Source organism: Corythoichthys intestinalis, chromosome 5 (assembly GCF_030265065.1).
Source record: "Corythoichthys intestinalis isolate RoL2023-P3 chromosome 5, ASM3026506v1, whole genome shotgun sequence".
NCBI lineage: Eukaryota > Metazoa > Chordata > Actinopteri > Syngnathiformes > Syngnathidae > Corythoichthys > Corythoichthys intestinalis.
This window is the reverse complement of record NC_080399.1, coordinates 35,516,611-35,541,510: the sequence shown is the minus strand read 5'-3', so window position 1 is coordinate 35,541,510 and position 24,900 is coordinate 35,516,611. Positions and strand designations below refer to the sequence as shown.

The window sequence follows — 24,900 nt, the reverse complement described above, 5'->3', positions numbered from 1 at the left end:
CTGTCGCGTACCTCCTTGCCAGCTGATTTTGCTCGCCACATATTAGAATTTGCCTACAATCTCGTGTTTTCTTTTCTCCCGCTTTTTCAGTGAGGTCTTCTGTATTAGTTTGTTACTGGATCCTTTTTGTTCAACACTGTACATAACAGCATCGAAGCAGAAGGGGTAGCTGCCATTTATGTTAACCCGTTTTTTTCCCAGTTTTGTTTATTGTAGGAAGCCGGGGTAGTGGTAACCTCGTGGCTTGTTTTATGCTGCGTCCTTAGCGAGCCTTCGATTTGGGACGTAACATAAAATAGGGGGCTCGCCATGATAAAGTCTCGAATAACTCCACCAGTCTCGAACTAACAAACGATTTACGAATTTGTCGGCTGGTGAACAGTCAGGCTTTGGCGAGGCAGCCACTTTCAAACACAGCCTTAGACTTGGGTCACATTGCTGAGCCCTTATAGACCCTACTCACCAACGTCACAGAATGACGTGTCGCTGTATCCGGCCGCCATATTGTCCGTCTCTGTTTAGCCCTATTCTCAACGGTTTCAATTAGTTGTTCAGTATATAGAGCAATTCATGGAAGCCCCGCTGCTTTACGCTGTAAACTCATTGGATGCGTTGCATAAAAGGCGTTATGTGGAAAAGCTTCAGTCTATCCATTCGCCAGATCCATATTTGATGCCTAAATCGATATTTTTCGACCCGCTGTCTTCGCCCTCTCTGCCTGACATCTGCTACCCTGATATCTACAACTATATTGTCCACACAAAATCAGCCTATTCTCACGAAAGTTTGAAAAACTTTAAGAGCAACACTCTAAGCAACATTACCCCGTATGACCCTTTACTTCCAATTTTCTAAAATGGCGACAATCAAAAAAAAAAAAAAGTTGACTGCGATAGCCGACGCTTCAAGGATAGGTGGATATTGGACTATTTCTTAAATAAAACACGCAACAACTGTGTCTGCCTCAATTGCAAAGAGACAGTCGCTGTTTTCAAAGAGTTCGATGTGACACGATAATATTACCGAACAAGACACGCTGACATGTACATTACAGGGAAGATACGCAGCGAGAAATTATAGCAACTTGAAGCTAGTTTAATTTCACAGCAGCAGTATTTCGCAAGAGCCCGAGTGTCAAAAGAGAACGCCACAAAGACGAGATTGTTGAAATTATGAATTAAAAAAAATAAATAAAGCAAATGTGACACACAGAAGGGCTTGCTAAAATTTGTTTAAATATATTGTTCTATGTAAATCAGCCAAGGTAGCCCCCCGCATTTTTACCACACCAAATTTGGCCCCCTTTGCAAAAGGTTTTGACACATCTGTTTAACTGATGATCCGTAGACGAGACCAGCTTCTTTCACTTGGTACCAGCTAAATATTATTCAAAATGTAATGATGGTGGAAGAAATGAGCATCTTGAATTTGAAATTTGTATGTTGTCGGCGATTAGCCTTGCAATGACCTTAATTGTGGTTGTCAACCCAAAACCCTCTAAATATATATTAAATGCATCTTACCAGATATAAAATGACTACTACATAATCTGTGGTAATCGTTTGGAGCCCAGTTTTCTCGTCGAATTGCAGCAGTCCATCTCGCTCTCCTCTCCGGGTTTCTCGGAATACGGTAGAACTTCAAGTCTCTCCGTCTATCTTCTCTGTTACTGCAACCAACCGCCACACACGCCTTCACCATTTTGTTTATTAATGTTAACGAGCAGAAAAACACGCCATAATAGGAGGAATTTACGTAGCGGTAATGCGTCAAAATGACGAGCAGACGGACAATATGGCGCGGAGGCGTGGTTGTGACGTCATGTGAGTAGGGTCTGTTAAACTATCACGGTCCACATCGGACTTTAATTCAGCTCCAGCAGGTTGCATCCTAACACTTTCTACTTTCTTGGTAGATACCTTAGGCACTGTCTGCGTCACCTCCACACAGAGGAATGTGTCCTTTAATGAATCGACGTCGCTATTTTACGCACTTGTGCTCGTGTCCCAACACATGACGCAAATAACGCCCTCAGAAATGGACAGCACAGACTCACATACAGGGTCATCACTAACTTCCGCTAGATCATTTCCCAATATGAGATGAACCCCGTCAACAAGTAACTGCTAATGCACGGCAAACTTGGGCAATGCAAATATATGTTATGCAATGGTGGTCAAAATGGGACCATTCTAACTCCCCATACTAACATGTCTTTTACATGACGAGTCATAAGAAAAAGGTAAGAAAAGAGGCTAACAATTGAAAAAGCTCCCAAAATATATTTTCCAAGCTTTTTTTAGTGGCCTCCCTCGCTATAATGTCCGGCACATCTTTGCCTTGTAAAAAAAAAAAGCTATGAGTAGGCTAGCAGCCCCCCCTCCACTCCTGTCCCAAACTGCCTGAAGTGCGGGAGTCGTGGCGCACGAGGATCATTGCTCGTGAGGAAAGACAGAAGCTTAAGGAGGCGGCTTGCCGGCTTCAACGTCGTACAGCTCCGTTGTGTGGCAGCATTTAGGGTTTGCTGATACGCTATTCCCACTCGTACATATTTAACAAAGATTGTCTTTAAGGATATGTAAAGCAATGCCCGCCAATATATTGTTGCCGACTTGGCTGCTACGAGTAGCCTCGGGTTGACACCAGCACACTCTGGGACACAGAGAGCTAACTCACGGTTACACGATGAACAATGAACGGCAAATTAAGAGTGCTGTACTTCAAACCATCCTCCCCTAAGTCCCATGCCATTGGCTGCGTGAGCCCAGAGTGATCATGGGACGCATAGTCCATATAGACCCTACTCACATGACGTCACAACCACGCCCTCGCGCCATATTGTCCGTCAACTCGTCGTTGTTGATGCATTACCGCTACGTAAATTCCTCCTATTATGGCGTGTTTTTCTGCTCGTTAACATTAATAATCAAAATGGCGAAGGCGTGTGTGGCGGTCTGTTGCAAAAACAGAGAAGATAGACGGAGAGACTTGAGGTTGTACCGTATTCCGAGAGACCCGGAGAGGAGAGCGAGACGGACTGCTGCAATTCGACGAGAAAACTGGGCTCCAAAGAGGGGTCGCGTTAACCGAATATTTTCCGTCGTTGACCGATTTTTTAAAACGGTGACGGAAAAAACTGAAGTCCACATGTCATTTTGACAGGTTGCAATTCACACCCCAGACCACAGGATGGCGAGTGAGCATATTAATTAGCTATTGTCTCTCTTGATGCATGACGTCATTGGCCTTACTCTGAAAAATGTCAAGGCAACTGAGTGTCCGAAGTTTATTCAAAAAGCCCCAAAACAACGATGGTGTTGATAAAAGAGGTGAAAAAAACAGGGACTCCACAAGCGGGCATGCAATTTAAGTCCATGCGCACCAGGAAAAAGGTGTAAGACTCCGTTCAGGCCACAGCAGGTGAAGTGTTAATTTCATTGTTCCATAATGTAGCCTACTTACTGGGGCCACAGTCAGCTGTTTTTGTCACTGCGGAGAAAGTTACATATTCATCTGCTTGATGTGTGATGGCACGGTGTGGATTCTCTGTTAAGCTTGTTCGGACAGAATATTAATTTAAAATGAATGAAAACTAAATACTATTGAATATGTTGAAGCGGTATGCAATGTTAATTGTTAGCTTGAATTGCTGTGTCCAGCCGCTGTAGCTCTGCTGCTCTCTGTGAACTCTCTATTCAAGTCGGAACGCGTGCGGCTCTTAAGTGTCTCTGTCACGTGACTGTGTCGTAGCCGCTAACGCGCTCGGGCAAATGGACACACAAGTACGGAAGGTGAATTATGCCAAACAAAGGGTCACCACGATGTCACTATCATCATTTAAAACATTTAAGTGACGGGTAAAAATAGAATATGACCGGATTTTTATGACCCTGTCAGTCAAAATGACAGACAACGAAAAAGTCTAGCGCAACCTCTGGCTCCAAACGATTACCACGGATTATGTAGTAGTCATTTTATATCTGGTAAGATGCATTTAATATATATTTAAAGGGTTTTGGGCTGTCAACCACAATTAAGATCATTGCTAGGCTAATCGCCGACAACATACAGTTTCAAATTCAAGATGCTTATTGTTATGTCGCTCCTTTTTATGTCTAAATGTAAACACTTTTACATTGACACCGAGCTACGCAGACACAGCTGGCGGGTTCACACTTCTTCATTTATTATCTCTTTTTGTTTCTTCTACTTACAATACTCAACATGTAGAACATGGACAACTGATACCATCTTGTGGTAAAATCGTGAATAACATGCACATACATAACATTTCCTTCCCACCAAGATACATTGTCCATAACATTAACTTTTTTTTTTTTTTTTTTTTTTTTTTTTTTTTTTTTTTTTAACAGTTGTACTCTTACAAATTGCAACCAACTTAGTACCAACTTTATAACTAACGCTTACTCGTCACAATAACGAGCAGGTGGTTTTGTAATCCTCACAGGATAGCGTCTTTCTGTCTCCACTATCTTGGTAGGTTCCTTATGTGGTGTTTTAGGTGGATCTGTGATCTTGGGAACTTGATCCGCATCGTCTTGATGGTGAGATGAGTTAGTGGTAGCTGTGATTGAACTATCACTTGATGAAGAACTCAGAGGAATGTTCACTGTGGTCTGTGATGGTACTGATGTGGAACGAGTCAGCATCTGGTCCACATGGCGTTTCCAGGTTCCATGAGGCTCCACATTTACTTTGTACGACACTGGTCCCGTTTTTTCCATCACCACACCTTGTGTCCACTTCTCTTCCCCCTTCCTATAATCACGCACAAGGACTGGCTCTCCAACATCAAACTGCCTGTCCTTTGAGTGTTGTAGACGTCGTTGCTGTTGGTCATCCTGTGATAGGTGCACTGCTTAAGCAACATCAGGTTTCAAACAGTCCAAACGAGAACGCAACTTCCGTCCAATGAACAAAATAGCAGGTGTTTCTTTTGTTGTTGCGTGGGGGGTGTTTCTATATGTCAACAGAAACGCATCAAGCCGCTGTTGTACAGGTTTGGTTCCTCTGGAAGACTTTAAAGCCTGCTTGAACGTCTGCACGAAACGCTCGGCCAAACCATTACTGGCAGGATGGTATGGTGCTGAACGGATATGTTTGACACCATTTGCCTTCAAAAATGTGCTAAATTCTTCTGAACAGAATTGAGGTCCATTGTCACTAACAAGAATGTGTGGAATACCATAGAGACTAAAAAGTCCTCTTAGCACTTGTATTGTCTTATTCGATGTGATACTTTCCATGATGAGTACCTCAGGCCATTTTGAATGTGCATCAACCACAACAAGATACATATGTCCTTCAAATGGACCTGCAAAGTCCACATGTATCCTTTCCCAAGGGCTTGACGGCCACATCCAAGGGTGTAATGGCGCCAATGCAGGGTCTTTTTGCACACGCTGACATGTGTGGCAGGACTTCACTTGATGTTCAATTTGAGAGTCAATGCCAGGCCACCACACATAGCTGCGAGCTAGACTTTTCATCCTCACGACACCTGGATGTGCTGCATGTAGCTCTTCCAGGACATGGGGACGCAATTTTGGTGGTACAATAACTCTCACACCCCACATTAGACATCCTTGTTGAATTGTGAGTTCATGTCGGCGCAGGATATAAGGAGACAGCTCTTCGTCTGCATCCTTAGCGGCAGGAAAACGACCAGTTGCCACCATTTCCAGGACTCTGGACAAGGTTGAATCAATCATGGTGCTATGCTTGATCTTGCTGTTACTGAAAGGTAGAGTATCCAGTTGAGATGCATAGAACACTTCCACTGCGCCTGCTTTCTCAATAGTAGCATGAGGAAGCGGGAGTCTTGACAGTCCATCGGCATTAGCATGTAATTCACCTTTCCTATACTGAATGGTGTAATCATGTGCTGAAAGGAGGAGTGCCCAACGCTGCATTCTCGCCGCTGCCATAGATGGTGTGCTTTTCACTGGACTCAGGATGGTTGTTAGCGGGCGATGATCAGTGAGCAGCGTGAACTTGTTCCCATAAAGGTACTGATGGAATTTGCGTACTCCAAACACAATTGCTAACGCCTCCCTCTCAATTTGAGCATAATTTCTTTCAGCTTTACTCAGAGTTCGGGATGCATAGGCGATGGGCTTTTCATCACCGTTAGGCATAACGTGCGACAGCACAGCTCCGACTCCATATGGTGAAGCATCACAAGCTAAACGGAGGGGTAGCTCAGGATTGTAGTGTGTCAATACCTCCTGAGATACTAGGAGCTTTTTAGCTTTCTGGAAAGCTGCCTCGCAGTCAGATGTCCACTGCCATTTTTTCTCTTTATTTAGCAGCTGGTTCAGCGGTTGTAGAACAGTAGCGAGGTCCGGAATGAAACGTCCGTAGTAATTCAGCATCCCTAAAAAGGAACGTAGCTGACTGACATCACTTGGTGCTGGTGCTTCCACAATGGCTCGTACTTTCTCAGGTGATTTGTGGAGCCCAGCTGCGTCGATGATATGACCCAAATATTCCACCGACTTTTGGAAAAACAAGCACTTTTCTTTCTTGAGATGCAAGCCATATTCCTTTAGCCTGCCCAGCACAGCATCCAGGGTTTTGAGATGTGTCTGTTTGTCAGGACCACTGATTAGGATGTCATCCAAATAACAATGTGTAAATGACAGTCCAAGAAGTACTTGGTCCATAGCCTTCTGAAATAAGGCAGGAGCTGATGCTACTCCAAAAGGTAACCTGTTGAACTGGAACAGTCCTTTTTGTGTTGATATTGTCAGTAATTTCTTTGAGTTCTCTTCAACTTCCATTTGTAGATAGGCATTTGATAAATCCAGCTTGCTGAAATGTTGACCTCCTGCTAGAGATGCAAACAGATCTTCGATGCGTGGAATTGGGTACTTATCCACACATAGTGCCGGGTTGAGGGTGACTTTGAAATCCCCGCACAATCTCACTGTATCATCTCTTTTAATGACAGGTACCACGGGCGTAGCCCAGTCACTGTGTGCCACCGGTGAGATGACCCCTAACTCCGTCAGGCGTTTCAACTCCAGCTCCACACGTGGTCGAAGAGCATAGGGCACGTTACGTGGCGGGCAAAACTTGGGCACACTGTCAGATTTGAGGGTCAACTTGGCCTTAACACCTTTCATTGTGCCCAGCCTAGTTGAGAAAACAGCTGAGTGTCTTTCTAACACTTTCTCCAAACTGTCATCTTGTCGTTGCTCAATTGCATGTACAGTCTTTAAATCTTTCCAGTTCAGTTTAATGACTTTCAGCCATTCCCTACCAAATAAAGGGGGGGCATTGACCTTTACCACGTACAAGGGCAAAACAGCACGCTGTTTGTTTAACTCCACTTGCACTTTAATCACCCCTTCTGGTGCCAGTGGCTCACCTGTGTATGTTTTTAACATAATATCTGTGGGTTGTAATGAAAGTTGACTCCACTGTCTTTTATATTGTTCCCATGGAAGCAATGACACGGCAGCCCCTGTGTCTAATTCCATCTCCATTTTCTTTCCATCTACAACAGGCATTACCGATATGCGTGAATATCTCCCTTTTTGAGACAAGGAATATAATCCCAAATCACTATCTGTATCTGATTTATTTTCACTTTCATCTTCATTTGCGTCAACGCGGTGAATCTTCTTTTTCACTTTATCATAGCGTTTATTTGCATTACCACTCTGTTTAGGTTTTCCATCGTGCTTATTTTCCCTGACTTGGCTGTTTTTAACTTTACTTCTGCACATTTGTTTTGTGTGGCCTCTTTTCCCGCACTGGTAACAATCCTGGTCTTTGTACCAACAGTCATCATCAGTATGATTGTTCTTTCCACAGCGACGACATTTGTCACTTCTTTGCGCTAGTACCGCGTTTACCTTGAGTGAGCTGCTTAATTGTTGCACATCCCGCGCTGCAGTCTCTGCTGATACAGCACAATCCACTGCTTTTTGAAATGTGAGGTCTTTTTCTGTCAAAAGACGCTTCTGGACAGTTTCACATTTCAATCCACACACGAATCTGTCTCGTAGTGCATCCTCCAAATAGCCACCGAAATCACAATGCTCTGAAAGTCTTTTTAGCACTGCGACATACTGTGCCACGGATTCTCCTTCCCCCTGATTTCTCTTGTGAAACCGAAATCTTTCAGCTATAACAAGTGGTTTTGGGGCGAAGTGGGATTGTAGTGCAGCAACAATATCATCATAGTTCATCGTACCAGGTTTCGTGGGAGCCACCAAACTCCGCAGTAATCCATACGTTTTGGGACCCATCACGCTGAACAGCACAGACACCTTCTTAGCGTCCTGTATGTCATTGGCCAAAACGTAATGTTCAAAACGCTCAATATACGTCATCCATTGTTCACCAGCCTCCTCAAAAGGATCCATATGACCGATTATTCCAGCCATAATGTGTCTGCCACCAGTCAATTACACTGTAAATCCACAGTCAATTGATCGCTGGGGGGAAAATCACTTTTCCTTTTCCTTACTAGCTCATTAGCATAGCCGTTCGCCAGACGTGGGTGAACTTTTGCGTCCAAAACTTGCTTCAGACCAGTATCGTTCTTGCTGCCGCTGAGAAACACGTAGGACTCCTCACCTCGTCGCCAATTTATGTTATGTCGCTCCTTTTTATGTCTAAATGTAAACACTTTTACATTGACACCGAGCTACGCAGACACAGCTGGCGGGTTCACACTTCTTCATTTATTATCTCTTTTTGTTTCTTCTACTTACAATACTCAACATGTAGAACATGGGCAACTGATACCATCTTGTGGTAAAATCGTGAATAACATGCACATACATAACACTTATTTCTTCCACCATCTTTATTTTTTGAATAATATTTAGCTGGTAACAAGTGAAAGAAGCTGGCCTCGTCTACGGATCATCGGTTTAACAAGGGTGTAGAATAATACATTTAAAGAAATTTTAGCAAGCCCTTCTGTGTGTCACATTTGCTTTATTATTATTTTTTTTTTAATTCATAATTTCAACAATCTCGCCTTTGTGGCGTTCTCTTTCGACCCTCGGGCTCTTGCGAAATACTGCTGCTGTGAAATTAAATTAGCTTCAAGTTGCTATAATTTCTCACTGCGTATCTTCCCTTTAATGTTGTCGTACATGTTAGCGTGCCTTGTTCGGTAATATTATCGCGTCACATCGAACTCTTTAAAAACAGCGACTGTCTCTTTGCAAATGAGGCAGACACAGTTGTTGCGTGTTTTATTGAAGAAATAGTCCAATATCCACCTATCCTTGAAGCGTTGGCCATCGCAGTCAACTTTTTTTTATTGATTGTCGCCATTTTAGAAAATTGGGTCACACTGGGTAATGTTGCTTAGAGTGCTGCTCTTAAAGTTTTTCAAACTTTCATGAGAATAGGCTGATTTTGTGGACAAGTTAGTTGAAGATATCAGGGTAGCAGATGTCAGGCAGAGAGGGCGAAGACAGCGGGTCGAAAAATATCGATTTAGGCATCAAATATGGATCTGGCGAATGGATAGACTGAAGCTTTTCCCCATAACGCCTTTTATGCAACGCATCCAATGAGTTTACAGCGTCTGAAAGCACCGGGGCTTCCATGAATTGCTCTATAAACTGAACGACTAATTGAAACCATTGAGAATAGGGCTAAACAGAGACGGACAATATGGCGGCCGGATACAGCGACACGCCATTCTGTGACATTGGTGAGTAGGGTCTATACTACATGAATGGAAGTTAAGCAGGCCAGATCAATCCATACCAGTGACTATAGACAATGCTGCAAATATTTTTAATTCAGTACATAACACAGATGGACTTGGACCACAAATAGGATGTTTTGCTCGTGTGATAAACATAGCTGCTATGAGAGCTGTACCAATAAACAGTGTGCCCCGCCTGACTTTGAAAACAGTAAAGACTGTTCTCAGCAATTCTATACAAAATTTCTTCAGAGCACTCAAATGCATGTTTATATGATGGCATTGTTATTTTTGCTTGTTAAATCGAAAATCGTATCCCTCGTATCGAAAATCGGACCGAACCGTGACTTTCTGTCCTAGCTTGTATCAGTGTCTCGCAGGATCTTCATCAGCTGTCATCAGCTAATAGATAGACTTGGCCATCAGAAGTGGATGGCCTATCAGACTCCTCAATATAAATCCCATCTGGTGTTATGTTGCACTGTGCAGAAGATGGCTGGATACAACCGACCATTATGGGCGGGCTGGGGGTCTGCCGCTGTTCCTTCCTTTGCAGGACAGGGCAAACAGCAATCCTATGACCCACCATGTGACAATAAAACCACTCCGCATTGAAAGGAGAAACGGAACTGGGCCTCGACGAAGCACTAGGCCGCGCTTTTTGACTTTTTACAGATGAGTTATTCGAGAGTTCATCGTGGTAATCCATGGAGTCAAAATTGCCAACTACTCTGGTTAATGTAATCATGGTCATTCAGCCCAATATCATGTCGTGAGGTCAAATAACAAATAAAAATGTGAACTTGGCAACAAAACAAAACAACACCCACCTCTGTGGTAATCTATAACGTACACGGTGTATGCGGTTGAAACCTGCCAGCGTTCCACACCTGTGCAGAATGAGTCATTGATACATAGATGCATAGTGATGGCGTCATTGCCACATTGCGTCAGTCAACATAAAAACTGCTCCAACAAAGATATACCTTCTTTACTGCAGGTTCTCCAACGTGAAGTGGTATTCTGGCAACCCTAAGGGGTAGGGTATGCTGGCCGAGAGGTGTCAGGCGAAATGCAAAGTTTAAACACTTTGCAAATACAAAAAAGCACGAATGCCAATTGCAAAAGAAAAAAGCACGAATGCAACCTGCTACAACACGATCCCCAATTCCTATAGCGCGATTGCAAATTGGCAGAAGTACAAATCCCAATTGCCACAACATGACAGCAAATGGCTCGCAGCACGAATGCGAACTGCCACAACACGATTCCAAATTCCTAAAGCGCAACTGCAAACAGTTAAAAGCACTAACCACAATTGCCACAGCACGAATGCAAAAGGCTTGCAAGACGAATGCAAAATTCCGCAGCACGCCGGCAAGACGATGACCCAGGAAAAAAAAAAAAAAAAAAAAGGACGACACTTTATATATTGCTTATGTGACCATCTCTACGGACCTCCGTGAAGTTGCTCCCCCCCTCCCGCCCCCCCATCAGACGCAATTTTATATAAAAATTATGCCAATCGTTTATGCTGGTTTGTGCTGCAACGGTTTTGCAGATACAGTATGATGCTTTTATTGAGATATTGGGGTGTCCTAACAACTAGCACGAACGTAGCACAAACAAATTTGCAGTAAATTGGGGGGCTCGACATATTAATTTCGAGTGATTACTTCCCTCTAAGCCCCTCATTTACTGCAAAATGGTTCCGAAGTGGTGCCATTCGTTTGTGCTATTATAGCTCTATAGCTCAAATTAAATATGAAGTGCAACTCAAAATAAGTCTGGTATTACTGTCGTCCAGATCTGAAACACTTTTCTAGTAATTCTCGACGCAGTACCAGCAGGGCTCACTTTAATAAAAAATATAATTCTTCATCTACTGGTTTCTTTATTTTTTGTATAGTTTTTAAGTGTGAAAATACAAGTACATTGATCCCTCGTTTTTCGCGGTTAAGAGGGACCAGAATCCGCTGCAATAAGTGAAAAACCGCGAAGTAGCGCCCCCTCAATTTTGTGTGTGTGTTGAATGTGTTCAATGCATTTATTCAGATTTATCATTGGAAAGATATACAAATTTCACCCAAAGTATAATTTAAAAAAATCTATATGTCAGTTTTTAAGCACTTCAAATGTGATATTTATGTTTTAAAAATGGTACTGTCCCACCAAATTTTTTTAACAAGAAAAATATAGTTGTCCAATCCATTTATAAAAAAAAAAGTAGAATAATGCTTGTCTTAATTAAATGCTTCATTGAGTGAGTCTACACAAATCCACTCAAGATGCCCACTTACACACAATGAGTTGCCACAGCAACTGTTTAACAAGCCTGACTAAGAAAAGCATCAGGAGCAAGAGTGAGAGACTATGTGATCCGATCTGGAGAGCTGTATTAAATACTGCATTTATTTATTTTTTCATTTAAAAAAATCCACGATAGACTGAGGGCGAGAAGTTTCAAGCGCAAAGTAGCAAGGGTTCACTGTATTGAATGAGCAAAACATCTTGGGAAAAAAATGGGATCGAAGGGTTTAAAAAAAAACAAAAACTTATAAGGTCATCTCTAGTATTATGTTTATTGCAATAAAATATTCAAAATATAAATCACAATAAAGAAATTGATATACTATTATATATATATACAGATAAATATATTTTTTTAATCCTTATGAAGGGCTACTTCCGAGGTTGCTTTTGGTTGAACTACATGCCTTTTGCATTTCATCACAATACAGGCGAAAATACAGTGGTACCTCTACATACGAAGTGAATTCATTCCAGGACCTTGTTTGTAAGTTGAAATGGTCGTATATCGAGCAGGATTTTCTGATAATAATATATTATAATTCCATTAATTCGTTTCGCAGCCCAAAAACCTACACTAAATCCTTAATACTGCTGCTTCTCTTGCAAATAGGAATGGGAACCTCAGGGCACGTTACGATACGAAACGATACGCGATACAAGGCTCGCGAAAAACAATTATCTCACGACATCGGGATACGATTGTCGATATATTGGTCAGAAAATTGATACATGATATTCTACGGTACAGCTGTTAAAACGAAAAACAACATATTTCAAAATAGAAAAAAAATACTGTTTAAGTCATTTATTAAACAGTGACACCTTTTCTGTGCAACATTGCTGTAAAATATAAATCTACTGCAAATTTTGTACCTGCACATATAGAGGGGAACAAACCAGTGATATCTCTTGGTATGATGAATGGCACCCTTAATTTCTTTAAAATTTTAAATCTTTTACATTTTTTCAGCAGTTGAGCTTGAAGTAGGGCAATGATAGAATTGGAGGGTATCTTTTCTTCTTTGTTGCCACAAGCATTGGTTTGAGCACTTCCACCATCTGCTTCAGCTTTGTAGAGTTACATTCTTCCTCACCTTAAAAACAACAAGATAAAACAAAAAATATTAGCTACTTAATAGATTCTGTGTTAAAATCCTGATTGTTTGTGTCGAAAGTATTGAGTGAATTAATAAAATATAGAAATTATAGAAATTAAAAATATATTAGTAGCTCATTTTTAATATGTAGGCTACATCAATTAACATGCAGATCACCTTATGTGTCTTGGAAGCTATTCAAACCGTTTTTATAGTGGAAAGTGGGTCTCAAATAATATCTAATAGATTAGTAAATTTATACAGGCTTGGTTGATATTTATTTTCATCCAGTTTAGGGTCCAGGTTTAATTTATATCATTCAACACCGAATGTCATCAAAATAATACATGTAAAAAAAAATTTTTTTTAAATCAATTACATTGCAAAACTTTCTTACCTCAAGTGATGAAAGCGAAGCAGTGAAGAAATCTGGCTTCCACTTTGTCGCCAGCTGCTAGTGGCTGTGCATAATTATGGTTTTTCCAGTGAACCTGAGTTTTGTAAGACAATTCTTGCAAACAGCAAAGCCCTTGTTCATCTTACTTCCTTTCTTGTTAGTATAAAATCTAAAGTGTGTCCACACGTGTGATTTGTAGCAATATTTTTCTAACTTTTTCCTCCACCATTCTTGCGAAGCTTTTTTATATTTTTTCATCCTACAGGTTCCTCTCCAGACGACTTGTGCGCACTTTACCTTCACCGTCACTCTTGAGCCCCACTAGTTGATCGCCAAGGAATTGCTTAACAAACATTGAGCAGTTTACAGTATCCATACTCCATTGTATGGCCAATATGTAAAATAAAAGTATCGATACTTGGCAGGAGCATATCGATAACCGATCAGGTTGCAAAATATAGCGATATATCGCGATATTGTCACACTCTTTTTACTTTCCTTTTTTCGTTGCACAAGGTCTGAAATAAATTCTTAAAAAGCTGACATTTCATTGGCGATGTTACAATAACAATAGTTGTCACCTTAACTTATAAAGACTGGCTAACAGAGGTCTGAGAAGGACCGTCGAGATTGTAGACATTCGACGGCCGTATTGCCGAACCAGTTCATGAACGCGCAGACACTGCTTGTTTTTTTTTATCATTTCCATCTACATTTCAATGGTAAGCTTCAGCTTTTCCCCTTTTTTCACCACCTGCACTTAGATTCTTGGAACCCATGAGTTCTCTCACAAGAAAATCGGCCTTGCATCTGTTTTGCGTGAAAACAAAGAAACTGCTGCGCTGTCATAAATTGGTATATTTCGAGCATGTCGTCGGATTTAAAAACAAATGGCGAATCAAATTTCACGTCGGATATTGAAAAGATCGTTTGTCGAAGCGATCGTATGTCGAGGTACCACTGTAATTAGTTTTGTTAACAGATTATCCCCCCCCCCCAGAAAAGTGATAATGATTAGGTTGTTTGTTTGGTGTGGACTCTTTCCAAGGCTTTCAATTATAAATTGTTTCTCCCTTGACAGTCATTTGGATTCTTGCCAGAAACTAAAAGGCCTAAAACTACCATTCATTTCATTTGCCATAATTTGCAATGTTGAATTTATTGCATCATAAAAATTTCATAGAGAATATGATTCTTAGCATAAAGAACAATACAAGTATGGAAAATAACCGACCAGGCGATGAGGGATCAGAACTAATCAGCTGCCTGTCACGTCATCACACCAATAGGTAGTTCATATTGACAGACAACAGAAAGTACCTGCTTATGTGTCGGGGTAGTGTCATCACAGATATCCTTATCATCAACTCGACAGCATCTTGGAACGTTTTCTGGTGTAAAATCATCTCTTGAAATTCCACAGCATTCATACTGAAAAAAAGAGTACAACACAATTACAACACAAACATTTTTTAACTTAAATTGCATGTGACACAAGAAAACATGTTTATTTTATATTTTATGCTCCTGAATGAAATGGATCGCTTGGATGTGTGTGGAAGCAATCGATATATTTATTCAACTTTCTGAATCCCGCACCGTGAAAATAAGTGACTTTCGGGTTGAGGAGGAAGAAGAATGTGACGTCAGAATGAGATCATCTCCACCATACAGCCATACTATTGTATGCAGAAGGATTGCAGATTCATAATTCATTTTTTGCGTGACACCAGCCTAATGTGCTGCAGGCTTTTGTTGATACACCAGGGAGAGTGGTGTAAGCATTTTTGGGTTTCCAAAAGATCGTGTTCACTGCGATGAATGGGCAAAACAAGTCCGACAATTGAGGGACCATTGGAAGGACAAGGAAGTGAATAAGCTACATGATTTATACTGTATTATGTCAAAACATAGGATCATGGCATACATTGAGGTAGCTTGCATTTTATGGGTGACATGACCGCCCTCGGCTGACCGGTGGCTTGTCGCACACCATGGTCGCCGAACGATTAAGGTGGGATCGCCCTTGCTTTGGCAGCTACACATTCTCATCTCCGGTTCTCGATTGTGTCGAAAATTCAACCCCCCTTGGCATTCTTCGCATGCCCGCATAGAGCGCTATCCTTTGGTCTGGGCCCAGGGAGCCCCCCACTCTTGTCTCCGGTTCTTGATTGTGTTGAGACTTCCACCCACCTCAGCCCTCTTCGCGTGCCTGCCTGGAAAGCGCTCTACTAGCTTGGGCCCAGGAACCCACGCGCTCTAATATCGGCTAGTTTGTCCACCTAGAATGCGCCACCTAAAATTGTCAGCGTTCATTCCCTGGTTGCACCCACGGCGACGAGCAGTCACATCTCACCGGATCCAGGGCAGTGTCAGCGGGCGCAGGGACCCCGCAGATTTTACAAGAGCCGGACTAACTCCAGTGGAATATAATACCGTTCGGGAGGTTTAAAAAGTCGGTGATTTTGACCTTTATGCAGTAATTGAGCTCTGTCGTACGGAATAATGTCATTTTTAATATTTCATACTCCATTTAGCACAAGATTTTATTTGTCATGACCATTATTTTTATTTAGCAATTGGGGAAAAATACTTACATCCAGTAAAAATATTGGAGGAGAAACAAAAACATTGATGACATTTTGCAGTCTGCTCTAGTCATCATCCTCCTATTTGTTGTCTCTGTCGCCTTTTTCTCCTGAATCTTCCTCTTCATACAAATACGACTCAAAAATTCATATATTGGAGGAAAAACATAACATTGATGACATTTTGCAGTCTGCTCTAGTCATCAGCCTCCTGTTTCTTGTCTGTCGCCTCTTTTTCTCCTGAATCCCAAGTCCCATGCCATTGGTTGCGTGAGCCCAGAGTCATCATGGGACGCGTAGTCCATATACTACATCAATGAATTAAAAACCGCCATGACTGAATGGAAGTTAAGCAGGCCAAATCAATTCATACCAGTGACTATAGATAATGCTGCAAATATTGTTAATTCAGTGCGTAACACAGATGGACTCGGACCACAAATAGGATGTTTTTCTCATGTGGTAAACATACCTGCTAAGAGTGTAATAGCAATCAACAATTTCCCCCGCCTCACTTTACAAACAGTAAAGGTTCTCAGTACTTTTATAGAAAATTTCTTCAGATCAGTAAGAAGCACATAAACATTATGCACTATAATGCATGTTTATATGATGGCATTGTTATTTTTGCTTGTTCGCAAAAAATATATTTTTTTGTTTTTTTGTTTCAGCGCATTACATGTATTGAACAGAATTAAAAATCGTGTCCTTCGTATCGAAAATCGTACCGAACTGTGACTTAACTGTGTTGTTGCATCCCTAATTGTTAGGTTTTGTGTTTTTCTCCTAGTGTGACTTGTCCCTGTGATTGCCCATTGATTTCACCTGTTTCGCCTGCTCCTAGTGTATCCTCCAACCTGCATCCTCCTGTGCTCACCTGTTCCACGTTGTCTCGTTACCCCTTGTCTGCATGTGTGTATATAAGATCCCATTTTTCTTTTCACTCCTTGTTGCGTCATCGTCAATGTCAGTCCTGTCAATGTCAATTTCAAGTCCTGTCCAAACCCTCGTGTACCAGTCCCTCGGATTAAGTAGGGATGGAAAAACCGAGGCTTTCCGAAAAAATGAACCACTTTTGAGACAATTGCCTTAAAGCTGTAATGTGAAGTAATTTCATAACATGCCAAATAGGGTCACAATTAAAGTAATTAAACTGTCACACTTGGATGGAACGGAGCGGACTCACGTGCAGAATTCAGTTCAGTCTTTTATTTAACACAAACAATAAGAAGGTGCGTAGGTGTGGGTGTGTGTGTCCACCCCCCCCCCACACACACACATACTTTTTTTCTTGAAAAAACACTGAAAGACAGGAAAAGACAGTGCCAAAAATACGGATAAAGGAGCAAAGAAAAACTCATCCATTTGTCTGTCTCAGATGGAGAAGCGAGATTGAACAAGTAGTGTAAGAAAGAAAATCATATTCTTTTCACTGTGCTCCTGTTTGTGTGTAACTATTGATTCTTCCGTTTACAGAGGTATAGAAATTCCAGATTTGCATACTTATATTAAGATTTAAAAAAAAAAAAAAAAATGCACCCTTGTTAGTCTGTCAGTGTATACAGTATGTGCCTGGTGTAACACAGGTCACAAAATGGCTGGAGTCATTTTTAGTCTTTAAACATTAATTTTTTTCCATTTTGAGCAACAGTCTTCCACATGAAGAACTTATTTATACTAGGTGTTGTGTTTCCCGAATGGATGTCATGCACGGTGATAGACAAACATGTGTTGCATCAAAAATGAACCGTTTTACATTACCACACAGTAACCAATTGCACTGAAGCATTGTTCAATGCCAGCCAGCCCAGTTAAAATGATTGAATGTTTATCGCTGTCAATGACAATGAATTAATGTGAACTTCCCCATTACATTGTATACAACAATGGACTTACATGCCTCATCACAGCCCTCCACGCTTCTACGTAATCTTGATTAGCCTTGGTAAACTCGGCTCCAAATTTGCTTTTCATATTGTCTGACATTGTCTTTTCCTCAAACTAAAACAGAGAAAACAGACACAATTAACCAAAAACATAATGTATCATTATTTTCCTGTGAAAACCTCAGCAGATACTGGAGTTTACCTCGCTGCGATCCACAAGGACAAGACCAATACCAGCCATCTCAACTATTAGGACCACAAAAATTAACATGCAGAACTGCAAGAAAAGAAAAGAACACAGCATGTCAAGACTGTGGTTGAAATGAAAAATTAGAATCAACTTTAGCAATAAATTCCCCTTCTGACCATATAACTTTGGGTCAGATATGCGAATCTCATAGGCGAAAACAGCACACATACAGTGCGGATCTCGTCTTTTTCTGATAAATTTCTATTGAAGACAACGTTATTGAAATCAACAATAATTGAGAGAAAAAAAAAACGTTCACCGTTTGACAACGCATTACATCACATTTTGCATTGCATTTTCTAGTGCACTGCTGTATGTACTTCCCAACTTTTCATTTGCAATTTTCTTGAAAACAGCAGAAAAACACATTTAAGTTAAAACACGGGAGGTGGTCACCCCCTTTTTGTTATTGTATCAAAGTCTGTTGTTGGGTCCATTGCCACAACAAAACTGTCGCAAAACCACACCCCCATATCAGAAAACTCGGTCACCACCCGTTGAGTTACATATGAATGTACTGTGTGGTCGTGACTGAAAACATTTTTTCTAACTTGAAAATTGCAAAAACCGCCGAATGCAAGCTATGGGTAAGGCTTTGTTGTCGATCACAAACAACTGAATGTCACGACAGTCACAGAAATTATGCTTGTTCAAAGTTGATGACTGATTTGTAATTACATATATGCAGTATATGGCGGAAAACAAGGACTGAAAAAGCAGTTTCTGCTCTTGCACTCCTCTTTAAAATAAACTGCTGTATTTTAAGCCTTGATAGAACAATATGTCTCTATGCTGCCATAGCAGATTCATGGTGCATTAAGCCCCTCAACTATTTTTTTTTACCCTGGAAACCCGGAAACAGACGTCGTGCTAATTATATTTATTAATCAAAATGTCTGTCATTTTTATCTTAGAATCATGAATTGATGTCTAATATTTCGATTAAAAAAAAAGACATTAAAACATTATCCACTAGCATATTTTAAACTTTTAAACAAATTACGTCACGATGAAAAAAAATGGCGTCTGTAAAATGTCACTGATATCTCTTTCATAACTATCGATTAATTGTATTTATATGTTACTGTTGCATTTTCCCCAATATGTTAGATAAATAACCGATCCAAACAAAGAAAAATTGGTTTGAAAGAGTAAATATATGAAAAAGAACCTCTCGATTGATCTCTGCGATTTCTGCATCGCGACCCTTGTTATATTACCATGTTTCACCCATAAAATCCCCCAAAAATCCGGCTGAGGCCATTCACATCTGTGTCTTGACACGCGATGATACATGCTACATGGAGATTTTGGATCGAAACGAGGTAAGTACGCGGTAGTATCTCGTTAAAATCATGGCGTCTTTAATTCTGCTCTCGCCTCCAGTTAGGGTTTTGCTGTTTAATTTTTTTTTTTTTAATGTACTCTTGTTCAAACATTTTCTTCCCCCAGAAAATTGAGATTTTAAGCTTTCCAATGATATATCACACATGCATTTTGGACAATTTTGAAATGTGGTCAAATTGGAACTGCACCTGAGGGTTTTCCGTCATATATATTTGATAGCATGTAGTAGAAACGTAGATTTTAAATGTTAGTTTGCTAACATTTAACTGCCTACTTATTTATTAGCCTGTTACTACACACACAGATAATAGAACTAATCTACAACGTCAAGAGCCCAGCATTTGGTCATGGACACACACGAATGACAGTTCTCACACACCCCTAGTATGTGGCTGCGGTCAACACAACTACATGCTGCTCTCTCAACGTTAACCCCTTGAGCTTTTATTCCACTGTATTTATGTTGCACATATTATGTTTATGATTCAAGTTGTTTGTCAGGAAATAAAACACAACCAGTATTCCATTCTAAGGACAGCTGCAAGGAGAAAAAGCTCACATTCAAATCCAGTTTCTTTTACGTGCACGGGGATTTCATCTCCGACACTTTTTTTTCATCATGCACCCATTTTATTGACAATATCACTTGATTATGCATGGTAACACATGAATATGCAGGAAGTGAGTACATGGCGTGCAGTGATTGGTTAGTTCAGAATAGCAATAGTTTAGGAAGTGCCCTATTTGGTGTTGTTTCTCAAAACTGGATGCTTCAAAATGAAAGTGAAACTGAAGTATCTACTCTGGTGTTTTTCCACAGCTTATGACCTTTGAGAATACGACTGTGGCTGGCACCAAAAGGGAGGGAAAACTTGATAACACAGTTAACTGAACCTTTTTGTATTTTATTAATGTTTATAAATGGTAAATGGTGTTATATTTATATAGCGTTTTTCCAAAAACACATTACTGGTGTGATACTATATTCATTTGTTAGGCTATTCATCCAGGTTCATGTGTTGTATTTCTTAGAACATAACACAAAGAGGTTCAGTTAATTCTGTTTTTCCACAGCTTATGACCTTGAGAATACGACTGTGGCTGGCACCAAAAGGGAGGGAAAACTGGATAACAAAGGTAACTGAGGGGCAGTGTACATGGTGACTCTCCAAGAAGACGAAAAATTTCAAATTGGCATTTATGTGGTTCCATCTCCATTCGAACAATGTCGCAATTCCGCATGAAAACGATGTAGTATTCACACCAGGCCCTAGGGGGCAGTGCAGATTTACAAGGCGACAGTGAATGATGCACTTTGACCTCCTCAGCCTGGAAGACGACATGCCCACCCAATGGCATTTTCTTTTGTTCAAAAAGGCACAAAAATGGAAATATTCAACATATTTAAATTTAAAAATATTATTAAAACAGTAAATTAAAGCAGACGTTCCGCCATTAGCTGTTTTTAATGTTTAATAGCACCGCTGCGCACGCCCAATGTGACGTGTACGAGTGCTGACGTTATCGGCGTGGGTCCCGCACGGCAGGAGCTTTTGATATGCATGCGGAGCCAGCCCCCCTCAAGCTGCCGCAATCAAATTCTTCCACTTTGGAGGCAGGATTCAGAATTTTTCGTCTTCGCCTTCAGTCTTCGCCAACATCATATGCACGCGAGGCAAATCCGCTACTCAGTCATTGCGTCCTCTTGTCGCAGAGTCGCCATGTAAACTGCCCCTGAACCTCTTTGTATTATGTTCAAAGAAATACAACACATGAACCTGGATGAATAGCCTAACAAATGAATATAGTATCACACCAGTAACATGTTTTATAAGCATGAATAAAATATATTCCTTCACATTTATTTAGCACCTCTGGATAATATTGAGAATCACACTAAAAGTACAAGACTGCTCATTCATCACTACAAAAGCTGATTTGTGTGACGTGTTCTTAACGAGCAACGTCACTCTTGCGCGTTGGAAGTCATCTCCACAACAACACAGATGGTGAACGGGAGAGCCGAGAATATGTTCCAATCTGCGGTAAATTCAGTTTTAAATGACCAAAAACACATCCAGTTGCTAAAACCAAGTCTGTCTCGCACTAGCCATGTTGAATAAACTTCTGTTCTCCGCTCTCCTCGTATGTTAATTCCCTCGTGCTAGAATTTCTTTCAATGGCACGTACGCCCATAGCTGATTGGTCCACTCCGCTGTGGCTTGCTCTGCCCTGGGAATTTGATCCACCGAACAGTCGCCAGACTCTATGGAACAGCGGTGAATCTGGTGTAACAGGCAAATGTTTTTGAGCGTTATTGGGCCAAAGACTTAATTTACAGAGATACTTGCTTCAACCTGATAAACCTGCAAGCAAAACATACAGGATGGACTCTCTCACGGACCCATTGTGTAATTCCCCCTTTTCAGCCAGCGATCACATGTATTTTTGTTTGCTGGGCAGCGGCGGGAGAGGCTCTCTCTCCCCTTGCCTCAGGGCCCGCCGAGTTGGAAGGCAGCCGCGGTGCACACAGAAGTCTCGGGATGAAGATCTTGGTGGTAGTAGCAAATATGTATTTAATAACGCATCCCTCCATCGTTTTTTGCTTTGAAATACAACCTTGTTTCCGCAATAAAGAGTAGTAGAGGAGGTGACAATCGGCCCGCCATGATATTTACGTCACCAGCCATCGTGCTGTGACCCGGGAATTTAACGCCTGCTTTCACACACACCGCATCCCGGGAAAGTCCCGGACATGATATTAAGACGCGACCCATGAAATGTTCGGGTAATCTATGTGTCAGTAGACCCAGGGACAGATTCATATGTTGACTATGAAACGAAGCAGCACAAAAGAAGCTACTCACTGAAGGTGGATTGACATTCAAGAAAGCCTCTGAAATAAGTGTGGCAATGGAAATGGCTTAAAGGAGGCTCAACAACTGAAGACAACGAGTAGAACTGGGAATGGGTCGTACTACGTCATTGTTTGGATACCCCGCCGTATTGAAAATTACACATACAGTGGTAAGAAAAAGTATCTGAACCTTTTGGAAGTTCTTACATTTCTGCATGAAATCACCATCAAACCTGAATACATATGAAAAAACAGTGTTTGCGTTAACTAAAACCACCCAAACATTTATAGGTTTACATATTTTAATGAGGATAGTATACAAACAATGACAAAGGGGGAAAAAGAAGTAATATTTGATATTTTGTGGCCCCCCCTTTGACAGCAATAACTTCAGTCAGACGCTTCCTGTAGCTACAGATCAGTCTGGCACATCGGATCAGGACTAATTCTCTCCCATTCTTCTCTACAAAACTGCTGATCTTTAGTCAGATTCCTGGAATGTCTGGCATGAATCGCTGTCAATAAGTCATGCCACAGCATCTCAATCGGATTTAAGTCTGGACTTTGACTTGGCCACTCCAGAACGTGTATTTTGTTCTTCTGAAACCATTCTGAAGTTGATTTACTTCTGTGTTTTGGATCATTGTCTTGTTGCAGAATCCATCCTATTTTAAACTTCAATTGCAAGTTGTCCAGGCCCTGAGGGAGCCAAACAGCCCCAAATCATAATCCACCTTCCACCATGCTTCATGGTGGGGATTAGGTGATGTTGGTGAGCTGTTCCATATTTCCACCAGACATGACATTGTGTGTTACTCCCAAACAATTTAACCTTGGTTTCATCAGTCCACAAAATATTTTGCTAAAACTTCTGTTGCGCGTCCGAGTGCCTTTTTGCGAACATCAAACAAGCAACTTTTTTTTTTTTTTTTAAATACAGCAGTGGCTTCTTCCATGGAGTCCCATCATTCTTGGCAATAGTTTTACATACACTTGATGTGTGCACACAGAGATGTTGGACTGTGCCAGTGATTTCTGTAAGTTTTTAGCAGACACTCTAGGGTTCTTTGTTACCTCTCCGAGTATTTTGCGCTGAACTCTTGGCGTCATCTTTGGTGGACGGACACTACTTGGGAGAGATGCAACAGTGCCAAACTGTCTCCATTTGGAGACAACTTCTCTGACTGTTGATTGATAAACACCTAGACTTTTAGAGATGGTTTTGTATCCTTTCCCAGCTTTATACAAATCGACAATTCTTGATTGCAGGTCTTCAGACAGCTCTTTTGACTGAGCCATGATGCACATCAGACAATGCTTCTCATCAAGACATTTCTTACCAGGTGTGTTTTAAAGTGGGCACGGCAGCTTTAAACCACTCATCAGTGATTAGGCACACACCTGACTTAAATGTTTGGTAAAAATTGGTTTCAATGTCTCTTTAGGCAGAGGGTTCACTTATTTTTTCACCCCTTCTGTCATTGTTTGCATCCTTTCCTCACTAAAATATGAAAACCTATAATTGCTTGGGTGGTTTTAGTTAAAGCAAACATCAGATCACATTTGATGGTGATTTTATGCAGAAATGTAAGGAATTCCAAAAGGGTCCGATACTTTTTCACATCACTGTACTTCCGTTCCAGCAGACTCAACGCGGATTGCAACCAATCTTGCCGTTTACTTCACCGTGGGATTGTGTTTTGCAGGGATAATGTTAAAAAAACCAAAATCGTGGTGGGATTTACAGGAAAACGCTGTCAATAGAGGCTCCAAACCAATACTTTTCTAAAATCACTTTACTCAACAACGTAGACCCATTCTTGTTGCCAAAGAAGGCATGGAGCAACAATTTGGGCGACCTGTCCTCATTGACTACAAACGACATAGCATACCTTGTCTGTGAGTGCCTACACAATGGTTCAGTTCAAAATTTACTAATTTCTTGAGATATGGTTGCCTGTGACAAAGAAAACTATTCAACTGAGTGGTTCCATTTAGTGATGGGATTTTCGGCTCTTTTCGGTGATCCGGTTCGTTTGGATCGACTCAGTGAAAAGAGCCGGCTCTTTTTGGCTCTCAAACGGCTCTTTTAACTTTTGCTTTTCTTTTAAATATTTATGACAAATTTCTCATATATTTTGATAAATGACTTGGTGAACTAAATATTGCACTCTACTGACTGTAAATAGCAACAATTATCAAGCAAAGAAAAGGTTTTTTTTTTTTACTTATTTTATTGAACATTAAAAAGGCAACAAAACTAAACTTCAACCGACAACAATCAAACATGCTGCATCATAACAAAAATAGTGAGTGGTAACTGCAACAGGAACAGCGAACAAAACAAACATAAGCTACTCCTTGCATTATTTTAACAAACATAAGCTACTCCTTGCTTTATTTTAAATTTGCATTCAAGAAAACTAAATACTTCAACTTGGACGGGCTGATCCGGCTCCTTC

At 40.9% G+C, this 24,900-nt stretch overlaps 1 protein-coding gene across 4 annotated transcripts in view; it reads right to left on the bottom strand.

Moving 5' to 3' along the window:
• Positions 1 to 24,900, bottom strand: part of LOC130915758 (tetraspanin-18-like) — a 67,136-nt gene that overhangs the window by 6,325 nt on the left and 35,911 nt on the right. For all 4 annotated transcript variants that reach the window (XM_057835787.1, XM_057835789.1, XM_057835790.1 and 1 more), the window contains 3 exons: positions 18,187 to 18,261; positions 17,995 to 18,099; positions 14,831 to 14,941 (listed from right to left, as the gene is read on the bottom strand). In XM_057835787.1, coding sequence (XP_057691770.1) covers positions 14,831 to 14,941; positions 17,995 to 18,099; positions 18,187 to 18,261 — 291 coding nt within the window. The remainder of the gene's footprint in view (positions 1 to 14,830; positions 14,942 to 17,994; positions 18,100 to 18,186; positions 18,262 to 24,900) is intronic.